The following is a 26,855-nucleotide window of genomic DNA, read 5'->3' as shown; positions in this document are numbered from 1 at the left end:
TTAGTGAAGAATGATACTTAAAAACTAAGATCTGGCTGCCAAGCATGCTCTTTTGTTATTGGGATGTTGGGGCTCTCAAGTTCTCTCAGTGTGTAGAATTATCTTAAAAATTATTTTCTAAATCACAGTCCTGGCCAAAGGGCTCCCCGTAGAAGCGGTTGAACACAAACACACACCCATCCACTTCTTTCTCTACCCAGCTATGTACATGAGACCAGAGTACCCCCTAGACCCAATCATTAGCTCTGGATCATTCTAATTTTTTGCATTTACTGATCTCTTCCCCAAAGGCAAGATAATTCTATTGGTTTTATTAGCCATGCTATATTAGCCGTGCTAACCCTACAAACTAGGCAGAAATTAATCATTCATCACTGCCCCATTTCTTTTTTGAAAACCCTCCTTACTCTGATCAGCTTCCCATTCTCTTCTCAGGGTTGCTGTCTTTGTCTTAAAACAGGCGCACCCTTTTACCAAGCCTGAGCTCCAACACCTCACACTGAACAAATGAAAACCGTTTAACTCCATTCACTACATTCAATGTCAAACATCATATGCTGGGTTGCCGTGCCCTACCCCATCCACATAAAAATGCCCACTTTGCTCAGATGTGAAAAATGAAAGTGAAAGTGTTAGTCACTCAGTCCTGTCCGACTCTTTGCGACCCCATGGACTGTATGTAGCCCATCAGGCTCCTCTGCCCACGGAACTCTCCAGGCAAGAATACTGCAGTGCATTGCCTCCATTTCTTTCCCGGGGATGTTTCCAACCCAAGGATTGAACCTGGGTCTACTGCATTGTAGGCAAATTGTTTACCATCTGAGCCACCAGGGAAGCCAGATGTTAGGATGCAATTATTCAGGAGGGGAAAAAAAGGAAGGAAGAAAGGAAGGAAGGGAAGGATACAGAATATATTTTTGAAATTAAAAATGTAGCTTTTTCTTTTCTCACTGTATATGTAGTACAAAATTTCACCCTAATTTGCCTGCTTTAATTTATCATTCTTTAGGAGCAAAGTAATATGTTACGGGGTAAAATATGGTAAGTCAAATGATCTTGACCTTTTACTAGGTCACATAGGCCAATGAAATATTAAACTGTGGTATTAACAAATATTTTGAAATATTTCAATTTCTATATAATGTTTCTCATATTTTATTTAAGATCAAATTATACATTCAGTGTTTGAATTCTGTAGGAAAGGCTAAATTTTATAAACACTAAATAAAGGAGTCTCATCAAAGGAATTATATTTATTAATGTTGATATTTAGATGTATGTTTCCTACCCAAGACACAGTGTCCAATTCATTTTTATATGTTCATAACAATTTCTGTTGAATGAATCTTTTTCTGAAACAAAGTTTTAGCCTGTATTCATTACAAACTTTTGGAATATGAGGACAATTGGAGCATTTGTTATAGTTCCAATAACATAATAACTCTTATTATGAATACACATTTTCTAATTTTATCATGTTAGTTGCTCAGTCATGTTTGACTTATTGTGACTCCATGCTTTTTAATTATAATTGGAAAGAGGGGAAACTCACTAATTTCATAGATTCATTAAAAGGATATGTATAAAATATCAATGAAAAATATTACTGTAAAATGAGATATGAAACTACATAGATATTATGTAATGAATTTAATAAGACTTTAAATCTCATCAGTATAATGTTCTATATTTCATAGTTTCTTGAATTATGAATTTCCAAAAACTAAAAAAAATACAAAAAGGTCATTTATCAGTTCTACCTTTTGAAAAATGAAGTCATTTTTCAAAAAAGCAATATATAATAGTATATCAATGTTAATATAATTATATTAACTATAATATATATAGTAATCATATGTCTAGCTATTATTTATAAGTAGTTTCTACTAATTACAAGGACATTTGCCTAATTTTCTAAAGCTTGGAATTAACATGAGTAGTGGATGCTTCTTATCACTACAGTTAATACTTCAATTTATTATAAATGAATTTGATGTGATTTAACACATTTCATTTCCTAGAATTTAGTTTGCTTGTACAAAGATTTATTCATATGCCTAACTGCATACAGTCTACTTCCAATGATTTTCATTGAGATTAGTTTTCTAATGACTTCCTAGTAGACAGTACACACTGGTTTATATTCGCCCTTATTTCTTCATTTTCTGCCTCTTTTCCTTTCTATCTTAACTCCCTCTAATCTTAATATTTTCCTTATCGTTTCCTTCCCTACAACCTTTCCACAGAGTCTTTCTCTTCCTTTACCCCTAATGTAGTAAAATAAAACTTGAATTGGAGAAGAGCAGGTTTTCCAGTTACATAATAATTTGATTATTATTAGCTTCATAACTTTTAAATTTCCCTTTTGATCTTCACAACTAATGAATTTAAGATATATCTACATATCAAAAGAAATACTTCATAATAATATAAACTTAGAGTTACATAATTTAGCTTTTCTATGAAAAAGTTTTAAAATATTTTCATGGAAGTTATTTATTCTGTTAAAATATAATATTACAGTGATTTTCTGATATTTCTCTACCTGGACCTAGAAGATAATAAATTATATTTACATCATCTGAACTTTGCAAAGTATAAAAATGGATATTTCCATATTTCTAATCAGTCTTGTACTGATGGCAAAATCTATATGTGTTTATATAAACACATAAATATAAATATATATATAATATAAAGAAAAACATAGCTAGATTTCTAGTTAAGGTAAACTTTAATCTGCACAATATTACATCTATATATTTTAAGCTTTAAGGGAAGAACTGGAATGCTTTTAAATATACAACATGAAACATATTTCAGCAAGTTACATAACTAAATTTTAACAATAAAGTTACTATTTATTCTTTCAATTTTATAATTTTAAAACAGATTATTTTATTTTCTCTAAAGATATATTTTATTGCTATTTTTTGACAAGACTCTTACTTTACATGAATACAGTTTGATTTCTTAAGACATATGTTTCCTAACACAAAAGTGTTAGGAAACATATGTCTTAAGAAATCAGAATCAGAATGAAAATTAATCTTGATTACTGAATACAATCTAAGTCCTCACTGTATCATATAGAACTGTTACAATTTTTTAAGCACCAGTTCTATCTTTCTCATAGTAACCTGTATCAGGATTATGAAAATATAAAAACTATTTACTTTAGGAAATATTTTATGAGATATCAGAAATTACTGCATTATACTTACCAGCCAAAGCAAGAATATACTCTTGAAATCTTGTTCCTATACGATTAGTAGCTGTGCAATTATATCGTCCAAAGTCATTATCGGATGTAGGTGCAATCTAAAATAATTATAATAATAAAAGTTTCACAATTTTAAAACAATACCACAGAAGTTTCAAAATAGTCTCTAGCATCACTACCATCTTCCTATATATACAATTACTGACAACTCCTTGCCATAACTCTTTTTTCTGTATCAAGTAAGCATTCTCTCTTTTTAAGATATAATCCATAATTCTGTACTATCCATGTGTGTGCGTGTGCTTAGCCGTTCAGTCCTGTTCCACTCTTTATGACCCCATGGACTCTAACCCATCATAGGACCAGGTAAATTACAGTTAGTTTATTGATTTATTAAGTAGATAAACACTACCATTTTGTTACATATATTGAAGAGAAAAATCATTAGATATTGATATATGTAAAGTTCAGAAAATAGAACAGATTGAAAAATATGTATTCTGCAATTGCTACAAACTTGACTTTGTGAAAACAGGAATCTTGTAACAAAAGCATTGTTAACTCTGTTTTCTACCTTGCTGTCTTCCATTAGGCAGGTTTAAAATTCAAGGAAGTTTCAAAATATGACAGCTTTCTCTTCCTCTTATGATTTTTTTAAACATAAAATATTAAGAAAGGGTGAGGATCTATTTAAAATAAAAATCTTTCCAGGAAGGTATTTTGCAATAAAATATTTCCCAGTGTACCAATCCCTGTTGGCAGGCACATTATCTTGATACCTAATAACAGTATCTTGCCCTTATTGCTGTTCAATTCCTATCATTCTCTTTCAGTTTAGGTGGAAAATAGTTGACCTCAGTCCTCACACATTTGAAATACATAATTAAGTTAACCTTCTTGGATTCTATTGTTGAACAGTGGGACCAACCCTGTAATTCTAATGTACCAAAATTCTGAAGTATCAATTCAGAAAAGAGATTTGGTGATTGTAAAGATATAATTTTCAATTCCAATAACTATTATTAAGAGAGAATAAGCTTACAACAGAGTTGTTGCTAATTTAAGTCTATCCCAAAGGGGGGAAATGGTTTCGGGATAATGGGATGCTATTAACTAAAAGTGCAATTTGGAGCTCTATTGAAGATGATAATTCTGAAAGGGTACAAAAAGTGGTGTCATTCATTTTCTGGTCAGCTGTCTATCTAGGAATAGATCATAGCTTTAAGGACTAGAAACTTTAACAGCTCATATATAAGTACTTTTCAGTGACTAAAATATTAATTTTTCATACATTCAGGTTATAATAAACCAGGCTAACTTAACTAGAAAATAATATTACTACACAGAAAGAAATTTTACTAAAAAATATCTTTATTCTACAGATATATGAGAAAGCCATTTGTACATCCCAAAGGGAAGAATGTGTACTGAATAAACGCAATGCAAATGCAGGATGGCCGTGACAAAGAATCCTGACTATTGTACAGTACCTCAAGACCAATAAAGTAACTTAAACATACCTATTCTAACTGGAACACATTTTAAAAGGCTCAGTTCAGCTTTGGTTTTATGTTCCTGGGAGCTCACTTATCAAAGGCAAAGGCTTTGTAATTCTAGCTGAAATAAGTTATCTCTTTATCATGCTCTATGATTAACAAATAGAGAAACTATCCCTAGTAACACAGACCATTAAAAAAACCACAGGTCAGACAACTGGGTCAAATCATGTCCCCTCCAGCCTATTTAGTTTATTCTAGGAAAGCAGCAAAGTCCAATAAGTGGTTTTCAAAAGTTCAATGCCAGCACAGTGAAATAATAGATAATTTTATAAAAATATATAATAATATATAACAAAGGTATATAATTCATATTTGTTTAACATATATTCATATTAACCATGTTTGATATATAAAATATTCCTTCAATAAGTACTAGAAACATCTACGTATGATACTACTTCTTCACATTTTAATATGCAATTAAAATAATTCAAGTTTACTTCAGATGTTGGGCTTTGATAGAATATAATAAATTACCAAGTGTAGTTTTGAACACCAAAATATAAACTGAGAGAACAATGTTAATAAAGAATTTGTAAGCTCTTTCCGAAACCCTTAAGGGCAGGATATTATTCCAATCTGCCTATTAGAAACTTTCTGAATCAAATTTTCTCATATATTAAAAAGCTATCCTATTACCTCAGGGGAGCACCTAGGGAAAACAAATGACCAAATCTGTAAGGCCTTGAGTAATACATTTATTGGCAAGAACCAAAAGGATTTATAAAATGTTTTGTTATTTTTTAAAATTCACATTAAAAACTGAATATATGTATGTAATTAAAGAAAAAAGTTGTTAAGTCAAGGAATCTACTATTAACCAGATTATTATTAATTGTAAAATTTATTTTATTTTTATATGTTCTTAAGTAGTAGCAATTATGTAACTACTATAATAATTAATAGAGAAAAATCATTATAATGTACATCCTAAGGGACTATGTATGCTACTAATTCAAAATTAGTAATATTATTACTGCTTTTTATTGTTATTATTATTTTGGTTTTTTGTGTGTTTTAAGTTCGTTTTTGTCATACATCTGTATTATTTATTCAGGATTGAAACTTAATTTTTGAAAATAGTATACATATAAAAAGTTTATGCTCAAGGTCAGTGCCCTAAGAAACAGATTACTTGGCTACGTATAGACAAACATTGCTTAGTTTTCACTTTTGTGTTGAGAGAAATGGCATTCTAGGAGAAATGACATGAGAACTTTATATTAATAAAATATTTAAATGTCAATTTAAAAATTGTTGCTTATATCAACTATGGAGAATTATGAGCTACTCCAGAAACTGAAAAGTGTCAAGATGAAGTAAAGTTGAAATTACAGATTAGTCTGTCTTTTAAACTTGAACGTAAATCTACCTGTTATGGACTGAATCATGGCTATTGACAAAATTCAAACGCTGAAACCCTATTCTCTAATGTGACTGTATTTGGGGGCCACAAGTGTGGGGCCTGGCATCCTTATAAGAGGAAAAGACATGGGGCATTTTCTCCTCTTTCCCTGCCTACTGTGAGGGAAGGTTATATGGGTAACAGTGAGAGAACACCCGCCTGCAAACCAAGGAGACTTGCAATAAACCAGTCCTTCGGGCACCTGGATGTTGGACTTCTAGCTTCCATAAATGTGTGAAAAAATAGTTTATTTTTTTTAAGCCACTCAGTCTGTGCTATTTTGTTATGGCAGCCCTAGTAGACTCATACACTATCCCAAATCTAACCTCAATTTTCTACTATGGGTAAATACCAAAAATTGCAGTTGAATCTGAAAATCTTTGTGAAACTGAGTTCTCTATCAATTTGCCAGTAAATACTTCTAATACAGATAATTTAAAAAAATGTATTTGAAATAGATTTAGACAAAGTATTCTGATAATCAGTCAATTATCCAAACATTTGGCAGAAGTGATATTGAAATCATTCCATCAAACAAATGTTTTACTAAGTCCAGTTACTAGGTGAAAGAGTTAACAGGGTACCTGTGAGAGCACCTTTAAGTTAATGCAATAAAGATATCAAATGTTATTCTAAAACAAACATTATTACAATTTATGTATATTGAACTAGTAGAGAAAATACAATACCTTTCTAGCTAAACATGATATTTGAGAAAGATTCTCAATTGTTATGAAATCATCATACATTAGAATGGCTGATGATCATAGATAAACTTTGGAAATTGATATACAAACATAATCTACAATTAATAAATAAAATAAAATGCATTCAACAGAATTTAAAGACCAGGCACTCAGCAGTATAAAAACAATTATCTACAATGTTAAATGAGGCAATGGACAAGCAAATCTGGTTTATTTAGGAACGTGTAAATATGTATCCAGCTGATAACATTTATGCCAGTCTAGGAAGCAGGATGATGTAATCACAAACTCAATGCCTAGTAGCAACACTGAAATTGAACTTTTGGCCCTCAATAACTGACAGACTATTCATTCTTTCTCCCTACTTTTTCCTGATACATTGTTTTTTTCAAATATAAATTCATGAAAAATAATGATGTTTGCTATATGCCCATATATCTATATAAGTAAGCCCATATTAGTAAATAGTGGGACACTAACCATTAATGGACAATGATCCAAATGCATAAAATTTCTCTTTAAGCAAATAAACATGAAATATATACAATATGGTATATGTATATTATAGAATTATAGATAATAACTTATATATCAGGATATCTAAATATATTCTAAAATAGTAGATAACTGCCAAAATAATACAATTTGTTGATATGAAATGAAGACTTACCTCTAATATTATTTTTCTCCCTGTACTATATGTCTTTAAATTAGTGGTGTTCTTAGCTGGCAAGACTAATTTCTCTCTTCTCCAATGGACTGATGCTGGTGGATTCGATTTCACATCACAGCTTATATTTATTGGGTTTCCTTCCCAAGAGTAATAAATTGTTTGATTTGATATAAACTTGGGAGCATCTGTAAGGCAATATAATATAACATTATAGACCTTTCCTTTAAGATAGTCATTTAATTAGTATACACAGTAGTAATCATTATTGACTACAAAAAAAGCCATTGTTATTCTAATTGGATATATTTAACATGTGAAATTAGAACTCATGAAAATATATCATTTGCTGGTTCAACAAATCATTTTAATATAAAGTATTCAAAGTTGGCCAATTATTAAAATATGAAATATTAACACAGTTGTTTGCTTTTAATAATCTGACAAACATTTCCTTCCAGTAAATTAATGGTTCCCTACATTAGCGAAATATATTTCTGGAACAACTCACATTATAAGTGAGAGTTTAGGATAAAACTTAATAAAATCTATGGTCTTATGTCATTTTTAAGCCTTGGCTTAGTTATGTAATTTCTCCTATAAAAACTTAAAGCAGATAAAAAATTTAAATTGAAATGGCAATGTCACAACAAATATTTCCTAAAATGTCTTTTCCAGTATTAAATAAGTAGGTATGTTGTAAAGTAATCAATAATAGTTAATTTGAATGTTAGCTCCTATAATGATATTTCAATTTTCAGGCCCCTACACCAGACCATTATAATTATAGGTGAGAGAAAACAGAAAAAAATATATATCATTTCATTGTAGAAAGCTAATTGCAAAACCGAGTTGTGCGACATAGACATGTTTTTTGTTTTGTTCCATTCTAGAAGTATGATGGAGGCCAAATGCCAATCAACTATGACTTTTCTGAGTTTCAATAGCTTGATTGTATAATTAAAGGGATTCATATTTATAACTTTTTCATAAAAACATAATCCTAAAATAAGTACTAAAATTATGGCATCCAGTCCCATAACTTCATGGTAAATTGATGGTGAAACAATGGAAACAATGACAGACTTTATTTTCCTGGGCTCTAAAATCACTGCAGATGGTAACTGCAGCCATGAAATTAAAACACATTTGTTCCTTGGAAGAAAAACTATGACAAACCTAGATAGCATATTAAAAAGCATAGACATTACTTTATCAACAAAGGTTCATATAGTCAAAGATATGTTTTTTTCCAGTAGCAATGGATGGATGTGAGTTGGACCATAAAGAAAGCAGAGCATCAAAGAATTGATGCTTTTGAACTGTGATGTTGGAGAAGACTCTTGAGAGTCCCTTGGACAGCAAGGGTATCAAACCAGTTAATTCTAAAGGAAATCAGTCCTGAATATTCATTTGAAGGACTGATACTGAAGCTGAAACTCCAATACTTTGACCACCTAATGCAAAGAACTGACTCACTGGAGAAGACCCTGATGCTGGGGAAGATTGAAAGCAGGAGGAGAAGGGGATGACAGAGTCTGAGATGGTTGAATGGCTTCACTGACTTGATGGACATGAGTTTGAGTAAGCTCCGGAAGTTGGTGATGGACAGGGAAGCCTGGTGCGCTGCAGCCCACGGGGTTGCAAAGAGTCAGATTTGACTGAGCAGCTGAATGAACTGAAACTAAGTGCTAGTTAAAATGCTGCTGATATATTTGCTGTTGTTGTTGTTCTTGGTATTTAAACTGATTATTCTTGTTACTAATATTAATTATTTAGAACTTAATATCCCTTATAAGTTATTAATTTAAAATTGTATGAATTATAAGTTTTGCTTTATTACTCAAATTACTTAATAATGACCTCCCAGTTTTGTTATATCAACAGACTATATATCAGATATGTAATGTAAGAATTACAATCTCTGGTACAAATGCCATAGATAATCATTTAAATATTCTTGTCCTATGTATGTTTTACTGTCTGTTTTTAATGCCAATATCATATAGAAGTATGAGATTCTTATTAAATACTTTCTATATGACAGTAAGCTTATACATTTTATTCTATGGAATTTTTTTAATAACCTGTGAGGAAGGTGTTACTCTGTTCTTAAGAATGAGGGTTCTGGAGTAAGAGCTATCAAGCTTATTCTAGTACTAAGTTGTAGGTATGGGATGATCTGGAGTAATTTTAACCAGGGACAGTTGAATTTCTATTCAACCCAGGAACAGATTTATAATATGAAGTACTAGCAACATTTTGGTTATGTGGACTTTATCATAAATTACTGAAGAGAAAAAAATTGGGATAATTCCTCAGAAACACAAAAGCCTTAAGATTCTGCAGTGCAGTCTTAAATATCTCTCCAGAGAAAAGAAGTATAAGCATTATCAGATGTTAATATAAAGGACTTTTAGCACATTGTTTTAATAATAAAGTTCAAAAGAACTCAATGGCTCTCAAAGGAGGACTGGATAAATAGTGACTCATATTGGCACTTGGCTAAATATTACAGACATATCTGCTTGTGGTTTTCCCTCAACTTCCAACGTGCCTACCCTTCCCTCTACCTGGCTGCCTTCAAAACTAAGCTCCACACTAACTTAACATAGCTTTTCCACAACACTCAGTTGTGGGTTAGATTCACTACTTTGTGTTCCCACAGATCCTATTCTTTCCCTCATCATGGTAGTAGGAAATGGAATTGTTAGGAAAGAAGTTACGCATGGAGCAATGAAGAATGGCCTGGCTAAAGGTGATAAAAATTGGTCTCTGAAACCCATCCCAGACACACCCAGGAGAACTCACAGATATGCTACAAAACAACCAGAGACTTCTCCAACTCCTGCATTTGGACCCTAAACACACAGTGGATGCAGCCTAATCACAGAGGCTTCTCCAAGTAATCTTTCATAGCAAGGAGCCCATTAAGGGTTCGTAAAATTCTATATCTGATTATAACAGACTGAGTGGGCCTTCCCTGGTGGCTCAGATGGTAAAGAATATTTCTGCAATGTGGGTTTGATCCCTGGGTTGGAAAGATTCCCTGGAGAAGGGAACAGCAACCCACTCCATTGTTGTTTCTGGAGAATCCCATGGACAGAGGAGACTGTAGGGCTACAGTTCAGTTCAGTTCAGTTCAGTCGCTCATTCCTGTCCAACTCTTTGTGACTCCATGAACCACAGCACGCCACACATCCCTGTCCAAGACCAACTCCCAGAGCCTACACAAACTCATGTCCATTGAGTCGGTGATGCCATCCAAACATCTCATCCTCTGTCATCACCTTCTCCTCCTGCCCTCAATCTTTCCCAGCATCAGGGTCTTTTCACATGAGTCAACTCTTCACATCTGGTGGCCAAAGTATTGGAGCTTCAGCTTCAACATCAGTCCTTTCAATGAACACCCAGGACTGATCTCCTTTAGGATGGACTGGTTGGATCTCCTTGCAGTCCAAGGGACTCTCAAGAGTCTTCTTCAACACCACAATTAGAAAGCATCAATTCTTCAGTGCTCAAATTTCTTTTTTTTTTCACTATTACTGTCTCTCTTTTATTGACAAAGAAACTGAGATTCAAAAGATGGACTGTTTTTTGTTTTTTAATTTTTTTTAATTTTTATTAGTTGGAGGCTAATTACTTCACAACATTTCAGTGGGTTTTGTCATACATTGACATGAATCAGCCATGGAGTTACATGTATTCCCCATCCCAATCCCCCTCCCACCTCCCTCTCCACCTGATTTCTCTGGGTCTTCCCAGTGCACCAGGCCCGAGCACTTGTCTCATGCATCCCACCTGGGCTGGTGATCTGTTTCACTATAGATAATATACATGCTGTTCCTTCTAAACATCCCACCCTCGCCTTCTCCCACAAAGTTCAAAAGTCTCTTCTGTACTTCTGTGTCTCTTTTTCTGTTTTGCATATAGGGTTATCATTGCCATCTTTCTAAATTCTATATATATGTGTTAGTATGCTGTAATGTTCTTTATCTTTCTGGCTTACTTCACTCTGTATAATGTATAATCATTCATCTCATTAGAACTGATTCAAATGAATTCTTTTTAACGGCTGAGTAATATTCCATGGTGTATATGTACCACAGCTTCCTTATCCATTCATCTGCTGATGGGCATCTAGGTTGCTTCCATGTCCTGGCTATTATAAACAGTGCTGCGATGAACATTGGGGTGCACGTGTCTCTTTCAGATCTGGTTTCCTTGGTGTGTATGCCCAGAAGTGGTATTGCTGGGTCATATGGCAGTTCTATTTCCAGTTTTTTAAGAAATTTCCACACTGTTCTCCATAGCGGCTGTACTAGTTTGCATTCCCACCAACAGTGTAAGAGGGTTCCCTTTTCTCCACACCCTCTCCAGCATTTATTGCTTGTAGACTTTTGGATAGCAGCCATCCTCACTGGCGTGTTATGGTACCTCATTGTGGTTTTGATTTGCATTTCTCTGATAATGAGTGATGTTGAGCATCTTTTCATGTGTTTGTTAGCCATCTGTATGTCTTCTTTGGAGAAATGTCTGTTTAGTTCTTTGGCCCATTTTTTGATTGGGTCAATTATTTTTCTGGAATTGAGCTTCAGGAGTTGCTTGTATATATTTGAGATTAATCCTTTGTCTTTTGCTTCATTTGCTATTATTTTCTCCCAATCTGAGGGCTGTCTTTTCACCTTGCTTATAGTTTCCTTTGTTGTGCAAAAGCTTTTAAGTTTCATTAGGTCCCATTTGTTTATTTTTGCTTTTATTTGCAATATTCTGGGAGGTGGGTCATAGAGGATCCTGCTGTGATTTATGTCGGAGAGTGTTTTGCCTATGTTCTCCTCTAAGAATTTTATAGTTTCTGGTCTTACATTTAGATCTTTAATCCATTTTGAGTTTATTTTTGTGTATGGTGTTAGAAAGTGTTCTGGTTTCATTCTTTTACAAGTGGTTGACCAGTTTTCCCAGCACCACTTGTTAAAGAGGTTGTCTTTTTTCCATTATATATCCTTGCCTCCTTTGTCGAAGATAAGGTGTTCATAGGTCCGTGGATTTATCTCGGGTCTTTCTATTCTGTTCCATTGATCTATATTTCTGTCTTTGTGCCAGTACCATACTGTCTTGATGACTGTGGCTTTGTAGTAGAGTCTGAAGTCAGGCAGGTTGATTCCTCCAGTTCCATTCTTCTTTCTCAAGATTGCTTTGGCTACTCGAGGTTTTTTGTATTTCCATACAAATTGTGAAATTATTTGTTCTAGTTCTGTGAAAAATACCGTTGGTAGCTTGATAGGGATTGCATTGAATCTATAGATTGTTTGGGGCAGAATAGCCATTTTGACAATACTGATTGCTCAACTTTCTTTACAGTGCAACTCTCACATCCATACACGATCACTGGAAAAACCATAGCCTTGATTAGACAGAACCTAGTTGACAAGGTAATGTCTCTGCTTTTTAATATGCTGTCTAGGTTGGTCATAACTTTCCTTCCAAGGATTAAGTGTCTTGTAATTTCATGGCTGCAATCAACATCTGCAGTGATTTTGGAGCCCCCAAAATTAAGTAAGCCACTGTTTCCCCACCTACTTGCCATGAAGTGATGGGACCAGATGCCATGATCTTAATTTTCTGAATGTTGCGCTTTAAGCCAATGTTTTCACCCTCCTCTTTCACTTTCATCAAGAAGCTCTTTAGTTCTTCTTCACTTTCTGCCATAAGGGTGGTGTCATCTGCATATCTGAGGTTATTGATATTTCTCCCGGCAATCTTGATTCAACTTGTGCTTCATCCAGTCCAGCATTTCTCATGATGTGCTCTGCATATAAGTTAAATAAGCAGGGTGACAATATACAGCCTTGATGTACTCCTTTCCTTATTTGGAACCAGTCTGCTGTTCCATGTCCAGTTCTAACTGTTGCTTCCTGACCTGCAAACAGATTTCACAAGAGGCAGGTCAGGTGGTCTGGTATTCCCATCTCTTTCAGAACTTTCCACAGTTTATTGGGATCCACACAGTCAAAGGCTTTGGCATAGTCAATAAAGCAGAAATAGATGTTTTTCTGGAACTCTCTTGCTTTTTCGATGATCCAGCGGATGTTGGAAATTTTATCTCTTGTTCCTCTGCCTTTTCTAAAATCAGCTTGAACATCTGGAAATTCACGGTTCATGTATTGCCGAATCCTGGCTTGGAGAATTTTAAGTATCACTTACTAGCATGTGAGATGAGTGCAATTGTGTGGTAGTTTCAACATTCTTTGGCATGGCCTTTCTTTGGGATTGGAATGAAAACTGACCTCTTCCAGTCTTGTAGTCACTGCTGAGATTTCCAAATTTGCTAACATATTGAGTGCAGCACTTTCACAGCATCATCTTTTAGGACTTGAAATAGCTCAACTGGAATTCCATTACCTCCACTATCTTTGTTGCAAAGAGTCAGACATGACTGAGCAACTAACACATAACAGACTGAATATGGGAAGAAATAACCCACAGAGCCTGCTGTTATATAACTTGTAATTTTATCAGTCGGTCTCGAGCATATGCCCATTTGTCTTCCCTTTCATTGATTGGCAGTGGGTACGGGCCCTATTCTGCACAGGACATAACCAAAAGGAGGAGACTGGAAATATAAAAAGGGTGAAGCTAAGAGGGAAAAGAGAACTCCTTTGGGGTAAGCCTGCCCGCGTATGTTGGAAGTGTCTTCTGTCTATTTGAGCTGAACTGAGCTGTAATCTGTGTGTTGTTTTAAAACCTGTAGTTCAGTATTTTATATTTTGTTGCAAGGAGGCAAGAACCAAGAAAGAGAAATTAACTGACCTGACAGAATGACCTATATGATTACTTCTCTACCAAGTGGTCTAAATCTTTTGGGTTTAACAGATAAAGAATATATGGTGTTTAAAGCTCAGCCTTAAAAAAGAATGAAATTTTTCCATCTGTAACAACTTGGATGAACCTAGAGGATATTGTGCTAAGGGAACTAAGTCAGACAGAGAAAGATAAATACCATGTGATTTCACTTACATGTGAAATCTGAGAAACAAAATGAGCAAACATAACAAAAATAGAAACAGGCTTATAGATATAGAAAACAATTTGTCAGTTGTTGCAGGGAGGGGGTTGGAGGAATGGGCAAAATAGGAGGAAGGAACATATTTCCAGTTATAATATGAATAAGTATCAGGGGTATAATATATGGATGGCCTTAGGAATATAGGCAATAATTTACTAATAATTTGTATGGATATAACTAGACTTATCCTGGTAATCATGTCCTAAGGCATAAAAATAACAAATCACTATGTTGTACAGTAAAACTAATAAAATATTATAGGTCAATTTTACTTTAATAAAATGATTTGTTTTGGTCATGACCACATACCTGAAGGCTTATAAAATGTATGATGCTTACTTGGTTCTCAAAAACCACACACCAAATTTACTGGATATCGTCAGTAAATTTAACCCAATGGTTCAGTTAAATTGAACAGAAGGTATTTTGAAGGAGAGAAGGAAAAAAAAAAAAAAAAACCTTTTTCATGACCTGGGAAGATTCAGTGAAAAATCTAAAAACATATTTGGGGTGTCAACTGTAAAAAAATACAAACTTCCTTATATTTAAAGTCAAAAGCTAAGTCTATATCCATCTCTAGCTCTAGCTCTATCTATAAAATATTTTATTACTGGTTAATATATATGAAATATAATCTCTTTGGCATTGCAGTATTCTAGGGAGAGGTTTATAAATAGTATATTTGCATGTATATGTAGCCCAATATGAAAATCACACATGTTAATGTAACTATTAACACCTGACTTACAGTCTACTCCGTCCAAAATATAGCATCTGTGTGTATGTGTATTATATTATTATAATTTAGCCATAAACTTTGGGCATGATTTGACTACTCTATAAAAGCAAGCAATTGCCACTAATTGCTTGCCTGATGATCTCAGTGGGAATTTAATTTGGAATTACTGATGCTGAATGCAAACGTGCTACAGGAAATATATGCTATGCTAAAAACCACATTTAAAAATGTATTTGAGGTATGAAGCAGGAAAATATTGATAAATCCTATCTATAATAAAACAGAAACTAAATTCCTGTACATTGTATGCTACGCAAATGTCAAAACAGTAGCAAGGCAGCAGTATTCACTGGCACAAGACTGGCATGTTAATGAAATTGCAGTTGGTATGGGGTGACTTTCTGAAAGAGGATGTGAATGGCTGAGGCAACACCTGACGACTTTATGCTTAAATATGTAGCCATATCTCATGATGATAATCAAATCAAAGATTTTAACTTTCAGAAAATTAGGGCTTTCACATCATAAAAGGTTTCAAATGTTGTACAGAGGAAATAACTTATGGCAGTTAAAAAAATTAGAGGAAGGAAAGGGAATATTCCATGAGTAGAACTGTGGAAAGATCAGACTTGATAATTTATAAACAGATAGAAAAAAGATAGGCATGGATAAATTTTCACTTTGAAGTTGCATTCTTTGCATGTTGTGTTAATTCATGACTACTTGAAATGTAAAATTCTGGAAGCATCTCTTAAGGCACTGCATGTCCCCTCAATCATATTAACTTTTGAATTAAAATATCTTACAAGCTATAATGAATAGAAATACTTTATCAGAAGAATATATTTTTCACTTGAGCAGAGTTGAGAAGAAAAATAAGAGAAACCTGAATAGTGACAAATTGAAATATGCCATTCACTGGATAGGAAGGTAAAGATTTTCTTTCACTGAGAATCAAGGGAAGTGGCAAAAATGCCCTCTTTGATAAAGCTTTAGTCAGACTTCCATAGGACCTACTTTTTATATGGTCTTTCCTTAGGTCTGTCTCTGATTTACCTTTAAAAGGGAATGCTGTTAAGTCAGTTTAGTGAGACTCCTTCTACCCTTGATAGCTGATTATTTTCAATATCTGGTCAAGTTCCTTAATGTATATGTCTATAGCCTGCTTTTAGAAGAACCCTATTAGGCCAGTTTAGTAAGAATTGCATTCTCCTTGAAATTTAATCAAGTTCTTAATAATTTTTGATCCATTGACTCCTGTCACTCTGCTTCATTGGCTATAAATTCCTACTTGTCCTTGTTCTCAGAGTTCTGTTTAATCTTCTTCCTTCATCACAACAGTCTTGACCCCTATTGCAACAGTTTTGAATAAAGTTTTCCTTACAATTTTTGGCAAGTGTCAGAATAATTTATCGTTGACAAAAGAAAGCATACTCCCAAGAAAGGTAATTAAAAAAAAATAACTACTTTCTTTCTTCTTCTTAAGAATAGATGACAAAGACAGATCTGAAGCAAATGTGACCATGATTAAGTACCATTGATTTGTTTTCTGTAATTTTGTACATGTAAAGTGTTAGAATTATAATTATTTTTTAAATGAATCACATGCAAAAAGTATACCCAGCCAGACATTCAGACAGGGAAAGATGGAAGATTTATACCCAACTTTGTGAATTCACCAAGCTGTCACTGCAAGAAGAAGAGATGCTCGTATGCATAGTATCTAAATGTGAACCAAGCTAAACTTGCAACACTTTTGTGCACAGGATCACGATAAATTCTGCAGAACTGGACAGATCTTATAGAATCTAATATCTGGAAAGGAACACAGGAATCATCTACAAATATTTATTCTATATATGAGAAACTGTGTTCCAGGGTACTGGGGAGCATGATGGCAGAGTCAAGACCACAATCTTTGTGTTTATGCTCAGTCACTTTAGTCATGTCCGACTCTGTGTGATCCCATCGACTGCAGCCCACCAGACTCATTCTTCCATGGTATTTTCCAGGCAAGAATACTGGAATGGGTTGCCATTTCCTTCTCTGGGGGATCTTCCTGACCAAGGAATCGAACCTGGGTCTCCTACATTGCAGGCAGATGCTTTACCATCTGAGCTACCAGGGAAGCCCAGACCACAATCTTTGACTTTTTATATTCCTTTCATGAAACTACACTTCTATGCCAATTATTATATTACCAATGATGAATATATTATCAAATATTAGTTTCTACAGATCATTAACAATGTTATTCAACACTGGCACTCATGTTTGAAGTGATAATACCAAGTAAGAACCAAGGAAGCACTTTTTTATGTCCTTTATATGTATTTAAGCAATAAAATAAATATGTAATTCAGATCAGAATGATTTTAGTGAAAACCATGGCACATTAGTACCCTCACTTATTTTTATTAAATTGAGCACTTTTCCAATTTCCACACTGATGGACAGGAAGCTAACATGTAAGAAGAGATATATTCAGGGGAATTCCAGTCATTTCCCCACTATGGATTTTAGGCTAGACTGTTGTAGCAACCTACTCTTGAATAAATAGTTCTTAGATTAAAAACTCAGGAAATTAATCTGAGAAATATCTACAGCCTCAGATATGCAGATAATACCAGTCCAATGGAAGAAATTAAAAGGAACTAAAGAGCCTCTTGATGAGTGTGAAAGAGGAGACTGAAAAAGTTGACATAAAACTCAACATTCAAAAACCTAAGATCACTTCATGGCAAACAGATGGGGAAAAGTTGAAACAGTGACAGATATTATATTCTTGGGCTCCAAAATCACTGTGGACAGTAACTGTAGCCATGAAATTAAAAGACTCTTGCTCCCTGGAAGGAAAGCTCTGACAAATCTAGACAACTTATTAAAAAGCAGAGACGTCTCTTTGCCAACAAAGGTCTATATAGTCAAAGCTATGATTTTTCCAGTAGTCATGAATGAATGTGAAAGTAGGACCATAAAGAAAGCTGAGTGCTGAACAATTAATGCTTTTTTGAATTGTGGTGTTGGAGAAGACTCTTGAGAGTCCATTGGACAGCAACGAGATCAAATCCATCAATCGTAAAGGGAATCAGTTCTGAATATTCATTGGAAGGACTGATGCTGAAGCTGAAGCCCCAATACTTTGACCACCTGATGCAAAGAGTCTACTCATTAGAAAAGACCATGATACTAGAAAAGATTGAAGGCAGGAGGAGAAGGGGATGACAGAGGATGAGATGGTTGGATGGCATTACCAACTCGATGGACATGAGTTTGAGCAAACTCCAGAGACTGTGAACAACAGGAAACCTGGTGTACTGAAGTTCATGGGGTTGCAAGATTTCAGCAAATCTTTGCGACTGGACAACAATAACAATTTATAGTTCATAAAATTAATTTGGCTACTTCTTATATACAGGTGTTTATTTCAAATGTAATTTTAAAATAGTGCTGTCTATTTCCAGTTTTTAAAAGAATCTCCACACTGTTCTCCATAGTGGCTGTACTAGTTTGCATTCCCACCAACAATGTAAGAGGGTTCCCTTTTCTCCACACCCTCTCCAGCATTTATTGCTTGGATAGCAATTATTTTGGATAGAAGCCATTACTGATTGGCATGTAATGGTACCTCATTGTGGTTTTGATTTGCATTTCTCTAATAATGAGTGATCTTGAGCATCTTTTCATGTGTTTGTTAGCCATCTGCATGTCTTCTTTGGAGGAATGTCTGTTTAGTTGTTTGGTCCAATTTTTTTGGAGAACAGTGTGGAGATTCCTTATGACCATTCAATATGACCCAGAAATCCCGCTGCTGGGCAGCCACACACTGAGGAAACCAGAATTGAAAGAGACACGTGCACCCCAATGTTCATCACAGAACTGTTTATAATAGCCAGGATATGGAAGCAACCTAGATGTCCATCGGCAGATGAATGGATGAGAAAGCTGTGGTACATGTACACAATGGAATATTACTCAGCCATTAAAAAGAATTCATTTGAATCAGTTCTAATGAGGTGGATGAAACTGGAGCCTGTTATACAGAGTGAAGTAATCCAGAAAGAAAAACACCAATACAGCATACTAACACATATATATGGAATTTAGAAAGATGGTAATGATATCCCTGTATGTGAGACAGCAAAAGAGACACAGATGTACTGAACAGTCTTTTGGACTCTGTGGGAGAGGGCAAGGGTGGGATGACTTGGGAGAATGGCATTGAAATATGTAAATTATCATATGTGAAATGAATCGCCAGCCCAGGTTGGATGCATGAGACAGGGTGCTCGGGGCTAGTGCACTGGGATGACCCAGAGGCATGGGATGGAGAGGGAGATGGGAGGGGGGTTCAGGATGGGGAACACATGTACACCCATGGTGGAGTCAAGTCAATGTATGGCAAAACCAATACAATGTTGTAAAGTAAAATGAATAAATATTAAAAAATAAAAATTATAAAAAAATAAAATAGTGCTGTCTAGCTTTCTTGTGATTAAGAAATGTATGAATACACTAACTCACTAACTCACAGTGTGTGAGTATGTTGCTTCAGTCATAACCAGCGCTATGCAACCCTACAGACTGTAAAATGCCAGGCTCCTCTGTCCATAGAACTCTCTATATAAGAATACTGGAATGGAATTCCATGTCCTCCTTCAATGGATCTTCCCAACCGAGGTATCGAATGGAGTCTCTTATGTCTCCTGCATTAGGAGGCAGATTCTTCACCACCAGTGCCACCTGTAAGGCCAACTCACAGTACTTTGCTCTAATCTTGACACGCTAGTTCTTGCATTTAAAAAAAAAATCCAAAGTAAGTGGAAGTTACCAGCTGACATCTCAATAAAGAACAAATTTCATCCCCAAATGGGAATATTTACTAATATCTTAAAATACAATTGCCTCTTTAAACACTTCTTAATTTTATTTTCATTTAAAATGTATTTACTATATAATTTTTACATCAGAAAAATTTACAGGAATTTCCCAAATAGAGCTTAATGTTCAACTCCTGATTATGATATTGATAAATTAACTCACTTGTTATCTGTTTCCAAATAATTGCTGAAACATTATGATATGAAAATATATTACATTGCTTCCATCATTGCTTTTTCTAACATGTACTGGGGGTTACCAATTTGAGTATGTGTCTTCATATTTGAATCTGATAATCACAGTTTATAGATATCATGTTATATTTCATATGTATTTTTCCTGAATATATACAGCCTCTAATATAAAATATTCTAGAATATAATGAAGACTGAGGGGATTTTGTTAATAAAACCATCATACATAGGTTATAGCTATGTACTATACTAAACATAGCTGCTAATACTAAACATAACTGCCAAAAATATCTTCCATATTCTAAAAATGTCAAATATGAATACTGATATGTTTGCCATTCTGTTCTTTCTCAACAGTGACATTTTAATTTTGATTCTTTCACCCATATATATATGTACATATATATAGATAGATAGATAGATAGATATGTTCATGTATGTGAATATACATGAACACATTGTTCAGTCACTAAGTCATGTCCTACAGTTGAGATCCCATGGACTGCAGCGCACCCTGTTTCCCTATCCTTTACTGTTCCCTGGAGTTTGTTCAAACTCAGTCCATTGAGTCGATGATGGCATCCAATCATCTCATTTTCTGTCACCCTCTTCTCCTCCTGCTCTGTCTTTCCCAGCATCAGGGTCTTTTCCAATAAGTTGGCTTTTTGCATATATGAATATATATTCACTCTATGTGTCTTCCCTGGTGGCTCAGAGGTTAAAGCGTCTGCCTGCAATGCGGGAGACCGGGGTTCAATCCCTGAGTTGAGAAGATTCCCTGGAGAAGGAAAAGGCAACCCACTCCAGTATTCTTGCCTGGAGAATCCCATGGACAGAGGAGCCTGGTGGGCTCAGTCCACGGGGTCACAGAGTCAGAGACAACTGAGAGACTTCACTTTCACTTTCACTCTATACTGGACACATAGACACATCACTTTAGGGGAATTTTCAATTTTATTTATCAAGAAACGGTAGGTATTCAAAATTCAATTGTAAGAAACCTTAATTTTCATTAAAAATTTAAGTCACTGCACAATAAGTAATATGCTTTATAGTTTAAAAAAATCAGTAGTGTATTTTTTCTTATGTTCTCAAGAAAGCAAGACTCGTCTTTTATTCTGACAGCATTGTTTCATCATATATTGTACTTGATCCCTTAAATAATGTCCCTCTTTTTATTAAAATATCTATATTAGATGCTGCCTCTAAAGGATGATGCGATTTTGTTTTGCTACAAAACCCACTCTTACAAAATCAGTTTAAAGTTCAGTATACTTTATAGAATGTTGAAAATAATTTGCACTTTGTTTATGCTTTGTTTTTATTTGGTGTGATACTTTAACTATCAGTCATTTCATAAAATGCCATGTTCAGGTGCCTTGCAAAGAGAAACATTAAAATTTTTCTAAATATTAATTTTGAATTGATTGCACATCTCTAGTCAGAATAATTTAACAGTTTGTGTCTACTGATACTAAGCCATTAGCAAATGTTGGAGATAGTTGTTTAGGTAGAAAAGTTTTGTCCCCTGGCTATTCCTCAAGATCCTATTTTGAGCTTGTTGTGGAAAGGAATCAGATGCCTAAGGCTTCCTCTTAAAGATTCTGAATGTTCGCCTCAGGGAAGGGTAGCCACTGCACTAATTATACAGAATTATTACGGTGTGTCTGCTTTACGCTAAGCAATTTTTAAATGGGGGAACTCCTGGCAACAGGGAATCCTTTCTAGTGGCTCAGGCAGATACAAAAATAAATAACTCTACCGCAAGGGTTAGCGATTGAACAACAAAATACCGCAGGGCAAAACACAGTTCAGCGGAAGTGGAATAGGTAAGGTTACTATATCCAAAGGCATTAACAATGACCCCAGTTACGAAGTGCAGGGCATTCACATGGAAAGCTTCCCCAAAGAGGATGAACTTTAACCTCCAATATTTGCAAGCATATCAAGTTCATAGAGCACAGTGCTTGTCAAAAGTTTTTCAAAAAGAATCTGGACATACATACACACAATAGTGGATGAACTATTTACACTGGAACACAGAATTTTGTGGTGGTTGTTTACAAGCAAAATATTGTACTGGAATCCTTTAAACTAGGCTTCAACAGTATGTGAACTGAGAACTTCCAGATATACAAGCTGAATTTAGAAAAGGCAGAGGAATTAAAGAGATCAAATTGCCAGTATGCATTAGATCACAGAATAAGCAAGAGAATTTACAGAAAAACATCTATTTCTGCTTCATTGACTACATGAAAGCCTCTATGTGAACTAAAATAAACTGGAAAATTCTTAAAGAGATGGGAATACCAGACTACCTTACTTGCTTCCCGAGAAACCTGTATACAGGTCAATAAGCAACAGTTAGAACTGGACATGGAAAAATGGACTGGTTCAAAATTGAAAAAGGAGTGTGTCAAGGCTGCATGTTGTCCCCCTGCTTATTTAACTTATATGCAAAGTACATCATGCAAAATGCTGGACTGGAGGAAGCACAATCTGGAAATCAAGATTGGTGGGAGAAATGCCAATAAACTCAGATATGCAGATGACACCCCCCCTTATGGCAGAAAGTGAAGAGAAACTAAAGCAACTCCTGTTGAAGCTGAAAGGAAAGTGAAAAAGCTGGCTTAAAACTCAACATTCAAAAAAACTTAAGATCATCACATCCAGCCCCATCACTTCATGGTAGGTAGGTGGGGAAACAAATGAAACAGTGACACATTTTTGGGGCTCTAAAATCAGTGCAAACAGTGACTGCAGCCATGGAATTAAAAAACACTTGCTCCTTGGAAGAAAAGCTGTGACAAACCTAGACAGTGTATTAAAAAGCAGAGACATCACTTTACAAATAAAGGTCTGTATAGTCAAAGCTATGGTTTTTCCAGTAGTTATGTATGGATGTGAGTGTTGAGCAGTAAAGAAGGCTGAGCACCAAAGAACTGATGCTTTTGAACTATGATGCTGAAGAAGACTTCTGAGAGTCCCTTGGATAGCAAAGAGATCAAGCCAGTCAATCCTAAAGGAAATCAACATTCAATATTTATTTGAAAGAATGATGCTGAAACTGAAGCTTCAATACTTTGGCTACCTGACGCAAAGTGCAGAATCTTTGGAAAAGACCCTGTTGCCAGGAGAGACTGAGGGCAGGAGGAGAAGGGAGCAACAGAGGGTGAGATGGTTGGATGGCATCTGACTCGAGGGACATGAGTTTCGGCAAACTCTGGAGACAGTGAAGAACAGGGAAGGCTGGCATGCTGCCGTTCATGGGGCTCAAAGGGTCTGACAGCTAAATGATTGAAAAACAACAACTGAACTGGAAATAGCTTCAGGCTTGCCTTTGAATTGAAGTTCCAGTTCTGCCAGATAGCAAAGATGTAACCTTCATTTTCTGTTTATTAATTTGGACTGTAGGTATTCTTTCCTTTCTTTAGTTGTTTATTTATAGAATTACTGAATTGAACTGGTTTCCTTAATCTTTAAGAGTCCACAAGCACAGAAAACATGAACCCAGGACAAATTTTTAAAATGTAGAGGAGAGTTTTAATATTTAACACATATTGGTAAATATTACCTTTGACAGTGAACCATATAAAAGCTAACATTTGGTTTTGGCTAGAGTTTTATACACCTCTTCCCTGGTGGCTCAGATGGTAAAGCACCTGCCTTTAATATGGGAGACGTGGGTTTGATTCGGGAAGATCCCCTGAAGAAGGTTTTGGCAACCCGCTCCAGGATTCTTGCCTGGAAAATCCCATGGACAGAGGAGCCTAGAAGACTGCAGTCCATGGGGCAGCAGAATCAGACACGACTGAGCGACTTCACTTGGTTAGGTAAACTATGCTTGTTTTTAAAAACCTCTGGTAGTTTTATATATATATTATACATATATTTACATATACATGTACTCACATATATATATTATATAGAGAGACCACATTGAATATAAATATATTTTCATGAATATATAATGAAAATGAAGACTAATCCTGATTTCATAAATATGATTTTAATAATATCTTTTTTTAAGATTTAGTATCTTAAAAAAATCACAGAATTCACAAGAGAAAAATAATACAAGAGGTCCTAGGTGGCAATGGCAATGATATTGAAAAATAGATTATCTTTAAGCTTTCATATCTTCTACTATATGTTTACATGATTAATAAAAATCTACTTATTACTTCATAGACTATAAAAAGGAGATTTTTAAAACTGGATGTAAAAGGAATACAGATTTTTAAAAAATCAAGGAACTATCTTCTCCTAGCTATTATCACAATGAAAAGATGTAAGGAGACATTATTTGGATTTAATTAAATGGCAGCTGTATAGATGAGAGTATTTCAACAGTACTTATATCCATTAAGTTCAGTTGCTCAGTTATGTCTCTTTGAGACCCCATGGACTGCAGCATTCCAGGTTTCCCTGTCCATCATCAACTCCCGGAGATTGCTCAAATTCATGTCCATCAAGTCGGTGATGCCATCCAATCATCTCATCCTCTGTCGTCTATTACCTTGACTGAATCTCTGATTTAAATTTGCCAGCCTAAGAAGAAACTGCAAAACTTCAGGATCTGAATTTGTTAATTCCTCAAAGTTGGAATCAGAAAACTCATATTCTAGGCATAACAGGAGGCATCAAAGCAACTTTTAGGACTGCCTCAGACTGATGTTGAGTTACATCTGTTTTGATGACTGCCCTGTCTTTTCATTCCTTTCTTTCCCTTTCCTTTACTCTCCTCTCCTTTCCTTTCTTTCCCTTTCCATTCGTCTCCTTCACCTCTCTCTCCCATTATTGGCTTCCCTTGTGGTTCAGCTGGTAAAGAATCCACCTGCAATGCAGGAGACCAGGGTTCCATTCCTGGATTGGAAAGATACTCTGGAGAATGGAAAGGCTACCCACTCCATTATTAGCTGAACACACAATACAGTCATCACTGGACCTGACAATACTTGCTTAACACAAGAATTTCACTTTCTCTGTCATTTCCTCTCAGTCTCTGAAGTCATTTTTTTTTCCTGAACACGTTTTTTTGGTGATCGGTACCTGTGACCTGATTTTAGTCTCACTTCTTGCTGAGTGCTAGCTGGATTCTTGAATTTTGCCTGCTCTTGAAAAAGCCAGAGCTGATCACAAAACACAACCCAGATTATGAGAACTGAAAATATAAAAAGCTTTGTCTTGAATTTTGAGAGGCTCATGATTAATTGAGCTTCCCATAGCTCAGCTGGTAAAAAATTCGCCTGCAATGCATGTGACCGCAGTTCGACTCCTGGATTGGAGAAGGGAAAGGCTACCCTCTCCAGTATTCTGGCCTGGAGAATTCCATGGACTCTATAGTCCATGGGGTTGCAAAGAGTTGGACATGACTGAGCAACTTTCACTTTAACTTCATGATTAATTAAATAGGGCAACTCACTATACAACCTCACTATATGTAATACTCTCCATTTTGTGAATAAAAAGCTTATTAGGGTAAGCTTTACAAACAATGAAAAACAAATTAAGTCTTTTAAATCGTATTGTTAGCATAATATGTATTGTCCTTGTAAAACAACAAAACTTGTTGCTAGCATGTGTAGTTCTTAAAATATTAAATAAAACATTAAGTTAAATTAAAATTAGAAAAATTTATACCATGAATATTAGATTTTAAAAACCACACATACTAGCAACAACAATTTTATTGTGTAATAGAATATTCTATATCAAAAGCTTCCCTCACCATAAATCACAGTATATAAAGATATCATTTGCCACTATTTTATCCCAGGTCAAGGTCATATTCATTACCTAGTGAATTTGAGAAGCCCTGTTCCAACTGGCTTACCGACCTACTAGCTTCTATTTCAAGATAATGTTACTATGCCACTTAAGCCTTTCCAAAAGTTCTCATCATACTTCTTAAGTCAAAAACTTCTTGATGATGTACAAAGTTCAACATTAACTGACCTGTACCTACTTCTGTGACCTTGTATCCATCAAGTTAACTATATCCCTTAAACTCTAACCATCCATAGCTCTTTCAGCCTTTCATACTATCAGTCCCATCTGTCTAATCACTTTCTTATATATTCCATCTCAATGCAGTTGCATGCCTTCATCCTACCTGATTAAAATGTAAGTTCCATGACAGTAAAGATGATGTTGCTTTTTGCTTACAGCACCTGAATTTATATCTGACACTCAGTAGGTACTCAGTAAGTAACAGTTAATTGAATTACTAAAAACCCAGGACAAGTATGTATCTTTAGACAGTAGTACTCCATTTAACAAAGGATAAAGATGTTTGCTTGACTTTCCTAAAATCACAGAACTTAGTACTTCAATCCTCTTTTAAGTCTACAGTAATACATTGCTTTTCACAGATTCTTATTGCCTATTTTGTGAAGAAGTCAGCCCTTT

General features: G+C 34.9%; 1 protein-coding gene across 2 annotated transcripts in view; it reads right to left on the bottom strand.

The window, feature by feature from the left end:
* NCAM2 (neural cell adhesion molecule 2) overlaps positions 1–26,855 on the bottom strand; it is a 545,993-nt gene that overhangs the window by 99,701 nt on the left and 419,437 nt on the right. For both annotated transcript variants that reach the window (XM_065913597.1, XM_065913598.1), the window contains exons 10-11: positions 7,565–7,752; positions 3,225–3,321 (exon numbers count right to left, since the gene is read on the bottom strand). In XM_065913597.1, coding sequence (XP_065769669.1) covers positions 3,225–3,321; positions 7,565–7,752 — 285 coding nt within the window. The remainder of the gene's footprint in view (positions 1–3,224; positions 3,322–7,564; positions 7,753–26,855) is intronic.

The sequence above is a fragment of the Muntiacus reevesi genome, chromosome 21 (assembly GCF_963930625.1).
Source record: "Muntiacus reevesi chromosome 21, mMunRee1.1, whole genome shotgun sequence".
NCBI classification, from domain to species: domain Eukaryota; kingdom Metazoa; phylum Chordata; class Mammalia; order Artiodactyla; family Cervidae; genus Muntiacus; species Muntiacus reevesi.
Note: the sequence above shows the minus strand (reverse complement) of the source record. Positions and strands in the feature narration are given on the sequence as shown.